Below are 6,000 nucleotides of genomic sequence, written 5' to 3' on the forward strand. Positions count from 1 at the left end.
CAAGAAATACTGCCACGGATCAATGTGCGAGTACTCACTGCTACGAGTGATCATATTTAGGAATATCAGGTATCTAAGGCCAGCCACTAACTATCAGTTAGACCTCACAGGACCACCTGTCAGGTCTACCTGATGAGCACACACACTATCAGGTAGACCTGAGGTACGACTGAAAAGGTCCACCTGTCGAGTCTCCCTGATACCTGATGAGTACACATACTATCATGTAGGTAGACCTGTGCCCTAAATCACCAAAGTATGGAAAAGTATCTTACAAGTGTAATAGCCAATGGAAAAGCAGAAATCCAACGTGCAGAACGCTCCGGGTACAGCGCTATCGTTATTACAATGGACACGGCCGTTTTTGGGTCCCGCTACCGTGATTTGAAAAATACATTAAATTCTTGATGTACCACACATGCCATGGTAAACATGCTAAACAACTAAACATACCTCGTAAATTTCCCCTTTAATAATGGAGTCTGCTTTTGACATTTCGGTTCGTGGTTTAGACTTTAGAGGTCTCAAAGAATGGGGTAGGTAGCGAAATTATATCTACGTAGGTAAGGGGTAACACGGGGGGAATGGGTTATATTATGTGAAAATAAACACGTAAGAAAGTTAAATAACTTTGTCCCGCCGAAAATTAATTTTATATTAAACATACTTGTATGTTTGTCTTATGTACATATCTGGGTAGGTACTTGTTTCTCTTATCAAAAATCAAAAACCTTTGTATATTTTTGAAACAAAGAAACAATTCAAAGTACATTTTTATTTGCTAACATGTGCCGCATTCGATAAAATGCACACAAAAGAATTTTCCTAAAGATATAGTGAAGAAAATGTTTAAAGAAAAAGCAAGTTTTAATTCATTGTTTTAAACACATCTTTGATTTACTTTGTATTAAATGAAAAATACATATATTATACATGTAAGTATAGTAAGTAGGTACAATACACGCACCCTAACTGTAGACTCAAAATTACCGATGAAGAAACCTATCCAGCAAAAAAACATTCCAGACACTTATTCCTTGATTACCCACCGATCAAATATGCAATTTGGCACAATATTTCATGCAGGTAACCGTTTGATCGTTGGTGATAAAAAGTCTCAGAAGAAGCGCCTTAAATCAGCAGTTTTTATTACCTTCTGTGGAAGTCATCCCAACCAGGGCACTACTCGAGTTAAGGGACTACTTGTATATTTTGATTATCAAAGTAAATAAATTAGAAGGTAATAGAAAGTAAAGAATATTCCTCCCATTGGTGAAAGAGATGGTTTTATGCTTTACAAGCTAAACTACAAAGAACTTAAATTAGTAGGAATTGTAGGGGAAAGAAGCTTGTAAAGTCTACAGTCTACACCATAGGAATTGTAGGGGTAAAAAATTAGCTTGTAAAATCTTCACCATTTCCTCATTTACACTCAACTAACTTCTGTGGAACTGATCTCGGCTCTATTTAGTAACAGGTACATGCCTCAAAATATGAGTATAGGTAACAAGATAATAGTAAGATTAATAAGGCACTTTTCAGCCCATAATCAATAAAAGTTCAAAAGAGGGAAATATTACAGATGAAATATTACAGAAATATTACGGAGGGAAATATTACAGAAATACCTATTACAGATCTGAGTAATTCTTCAAGAAATACTGCCACGGATCAATGTGCGAGTACTCACTGCTACGAGTGATCATATTTAGGAATATCAGGTATCTAAGGCCAGCCACTAACTATCAGTTAGACCACACAGGACCACCTGTCAGGTCTACCTGACATACACTATCAGGTAGACCTGAGGTACGGCTGAAAAGGTCAACCTGTCGAGTCTCCCTGATACCTGATGAGTACACATACTATCATGTAGGTAGACCTGACAGGCGGACCTGATCAGGTGTACCTGATAGTGAGTAAGTGAGTGGCTGGCCTAATATTGTTACTGAACTGGAATTGTCTTCAAGTGAAAGACCTTGATAGGTTGAAACACCTGCAACGTGCAGTTGATAGAGTGACTAAACGTAATGACGAGTAACTTGAACTGACATTAGACTTAATTCTTGGGTCATGGGCCTGCGGTGTTCTTGAGTTTACGTGCATTTGGTGAATTAGGATGATTTCTTTAAGTGTTCAAACTTCTTACTATGCCGAATGAAGACCAGTGGCTTGTTCTAAGAATGACTCTGTATCCGTAAGTCGGCACTCTCTACTAGTGGCTTTTTACTCCAAGTGCAGAAAGTGTTGCCAAATGGTTCTAGGTATGGTAGTTTCTTTTCTACGCGATGGGTAAAAAATGAGGACTCCAGAGTGGTTAGTGAAAGAGAATCCTGCTTCTTATTCTTACACATATTTTGTTCACTTCACTTATACTACTTTTTACTAGGTCTTTTGGAAGACTGAATCATGTAGGATGACTAGGATGTAGGCTACCTTGATATAATTCTATTTCCACGTATCCTGGACTCATGCTATAGTTAACACTATGTACGTATTTCAGCTTCAGCTACTACTGTATTTTAGCTGACAATATCGTGATACTATCGGAAGAACACAACTAAGAACCCCACTTAACTACCAACATCCTTATAACTACCTCAGTTGTATAGGTCTATTATTTATTTGGGTATTCTTTTCTACGCGATGGGTAAAAAATGAGGACTCCAGAGTGGTTAGGGAAAGAGAATCCTGCTTCTTACACATATTTTGTTCACTTCACTTATACTACTTTTTACTAGGTCTTTTGGACGACTGAATCATATAGGATGTAGGCTACCTTGATATATGTCTATTTCCACGAATCCTGGACTCATGCTATAGTTAAGACTGTGTACGTATTTCAGCTACTACTGTATTTTAGCTGACAATATCGTGATTCTATCGGAAGAACACAACTAAGAACCCCACTTAACTACCAACATCCTTAACTTAACTACCTCAGTTGTATAGGTCTATTTCTTATTTGGGTTATTATACCCATTGTTTATTCTACGGACGAAATTAAGACGGACAAGCTCCATCAGATATTCTGAAGACCTTATCAACCATCTCAAACAATGCAGCATAAAATTATTATTTTTTTTTTTTTAAGGAATCCAGATACTTATTTCTTTATGTTACTTGCTGCAACAATATACCGCCCATAGGATTTCGTGAATATCTCATTGTTAGTAAGTTGTTAGGCCCGATTCTTGTTTCTCAGTTCCCAAGTTAACGAAGTTGTTAAAGCTACTCTGTTACTCGTCTGTCAGATTTTGATATTCTGGTTTCTTTGTACAACGTTTTTATTGGAGCTCAGAGATTTTGTAATTTATTGTATTCCCATTAAGAACCTAACTTGTTTACGTTGCGACTGCTTTTCTCAGTGTTTGAGTGTGTTTCTCATATACGAAATATGAATCTGTAATGTTCTTTCAATATTACATTTCTGCTTGCCCCATGCTTCGCTAGGGTGAAAATAATATTTTCGGTAATCGAGCTCGGTACCCTGGAATCTGGAATGATGGATTTTCTGAATTCGGTGGATCATTTGAGGGGAAGTCTATTCTCTTTTTTTCAACATCTTTCGTAGTTTTCTATCAAATTTTCGGATACCTATTAGTTGGCCTTAAATTTTTCGGATTATAAGATTAGGTCTGTTTGTCTGTCACAAATACTTAGTTGACGTATGTCCCCACATAGTTGACGGGCCGTCGATCAACATCAATCCACATTGATCCATTAAAAATTCACATCGATCGACAGCCATCGACTATGTGTGGACATACCTTTAGCTGCAATACTTACCTACATGAAGACCAAGAGGTGGCTCATTTTCAAATCCGAGGAACACCTACTCCTACTCCAAAATCTTCGTCAGACGATGTTCACGTTTCGGGACCCTGGAACACATAACAAAATAACAATAAGATAACGTTGTTAGACAAATGGAGAAATGTCCGATATTGCTCAACTTCCCTTCAATGAGCTATGAGGCACTAATATATGTATCTCCTTACACTGCACCTTTTCCCATTTTTATTTGGGGTTGGCGTAAACTTCTTTCTACTCCTTCATACTTATTACTTACCCTCCCATCTAACGTATCCCCTCTTCTCCATCCCCTCTTCTTCTACCTTATATCTTCACCTCAGTTTTGGTCTCCCTCTTGAACGTAACTTGCTGGTATATTTAAAATGTATATAAGTCAAGAAAGGCGTTTAGTCGTAAGCAAAACACTTACAACATTCATTCTGACATTCGCAACATTCACGCTGAGGTCAAAAGTCTTCAAATTTGATACCAAGGATCATCTTTTGTTCGCTGAAAATCGTGATGGAAATAATGAATCGTGCTATTTACGAGAGCTGACGTCCAAGGTAGATTAGGAACATGCCGCTTGCTGAAGCAACTGAAGTTACTGAAGTGGTTGGAAATAGATCTATCCATAATTCCATACAAAAGTGTGTTTCTTTATTGGGTTATTTTTAAGTTTGTAATTATTAAATAATAAATACTTGAAACTTTTAAAAGTGGATTTTGGGGGTTTAAATCAGCTGTTGAGAAGCAACATTACCAATAATATGGTGAATCTCCTTATTTATTACTTGCAGGCGAGACCATTGCGGGGGAGTAGGAATGCTCTCAATACCTTTCTCTCTCTCCCTCTCCCACCCTCAAAAGGAATGCTTCATCTTGGATCTGATGGATTAGTGACCCACCCCGATTCCTGAACAAATGTTCAGTCCCCCTCCCCTCATGCTACCTCATGTTGACCTCCCACAGTTTGATTTGATTGTCTATCACCTCGTAGAACCAGTCGCGTTTGCTCTCGTTGGTGAACACCGGTGCGAGCGTTTTCAAGTTCAACTTCAGCAACGCTTCTTCTTGGAGCAAACCGTTGAGCTGTTTCAACAACTCGATGTTCCCGTGAAGTTTGAGAAGGCTGAGGAAGTTGAAGAAGTAGAAGTTGACCTTGAGGTGTTGGTCGCACCAGGTTTTGAGCGTTTCGTTGCCGCTGGCGCTTTGGATGGTGCCTAGATGTTCGGCATACCAGGGAGAGAAGTAGGAGGTGAGTTCTGTGCTGGAAATTTCTGAGACGCCCTTCTGTTTCAGCCGCTCCTTGATCTTCTTGTAGATGGACGGCGAGTATACAAACACCTGGGGGAGGAGAAGGGAATAGAATAGAATATACCTTCTTTATCCTGCCAGAATGAGACTGAAAAGTCCCTTTAAAAATAGCATGGATTATGTAACGTGGTAACGTTAGAGTAAAGATAACTTGCCTAACTCAATAGATGTGCTTATAAAAACAAACTAAAGACGTTTTCATGATATGAACAGAAAACATTGTGACTTTCTGACTAGCTTTGTTTAACAAAAACATTTATAACAACATCACAATACCTACGTAGAAATCTGGAAAATACCTTATAATAGGTAAGTAGTTACCTATACCTACGATAAAGAATGGACCCAAAATCACTTAAAGAAAATAAGATGTCTAAATAATATGCAACACAATTCTCGCCACATCCTTGGGTATTCTAAACTAGGCAAATCGTCTGGTTGGAACATGGAACTCTTTTCGTCCTCCTTCTTTCTTCAATTTCGGGACGATAACACTTCCGTGGTCCCCTCTCTATCCTCTATCGAAAAATCCTATTAGGTAAGTACCTACCTACGTCAACCAAAGCTAGAAAAACGTCAACCCAAAGCAATCACCCTAGCTAGGGCTGATTGAGAGGCTGAAGAAAGAGGCCGACCCCGTCTGAACACAGGAAGAAGAACCCCTACGTCGACTGTGTGATCCAAATACATACCTAGTTGTGAAACATCGTGAACCTCTTTTAATCCAAGCTAATAATCTGGATCACGTTCATGAAATCATAACCAGTGATGACTTCAGCAGAGATTCCAAGCATCCATTCCATATTCATGATCTTGTTTCGTGTAATGTTAGTCGTGCATAGGAAAATGTCAGGGGATGAGCTCATCACTTGATCAACAACAATAACA

The 6,000-nt window shown here is 38.6% G+C and overlaps 1 protein-coding gene across 1 annotated transcript; it reads right to left on the reverse strand.

The window, feature by feature from the left end:
- Positions 1-4,523: 4,523 nt before the first annotated feature.
- On the reverse strand, positions 4,524-5,163 carry LOC103511132 (torso-like protein; the record flags this gene model as incomplete). The annotated part of the gene is made up of 1 exon (XM_026824990.1): positions 4,524-5,163. A coding segment is annotated over one exon (420 nt), but the record flags the coding sequence as incomplete, so codon positions are not given.
- Between the last annotated feature and the right edge of the window lie 837 nt (positions 5,164-6,000).

Source organism: Diaphorina citri, unplaced genomic scaffold, assembly GCF_000475195.1.
Source record: "Diaphorina citri unplaced genomic scaffold, Diaci psyllid genome assembly version 1.1 scaffold678, whole genome shotgun sequence".
Lineage (NCBI taxonomy): Eukaryota > Metazoa > Arthropoda > Insecta > Hemiptera > Psyllidae > Diaphorina > Diaphorina citri.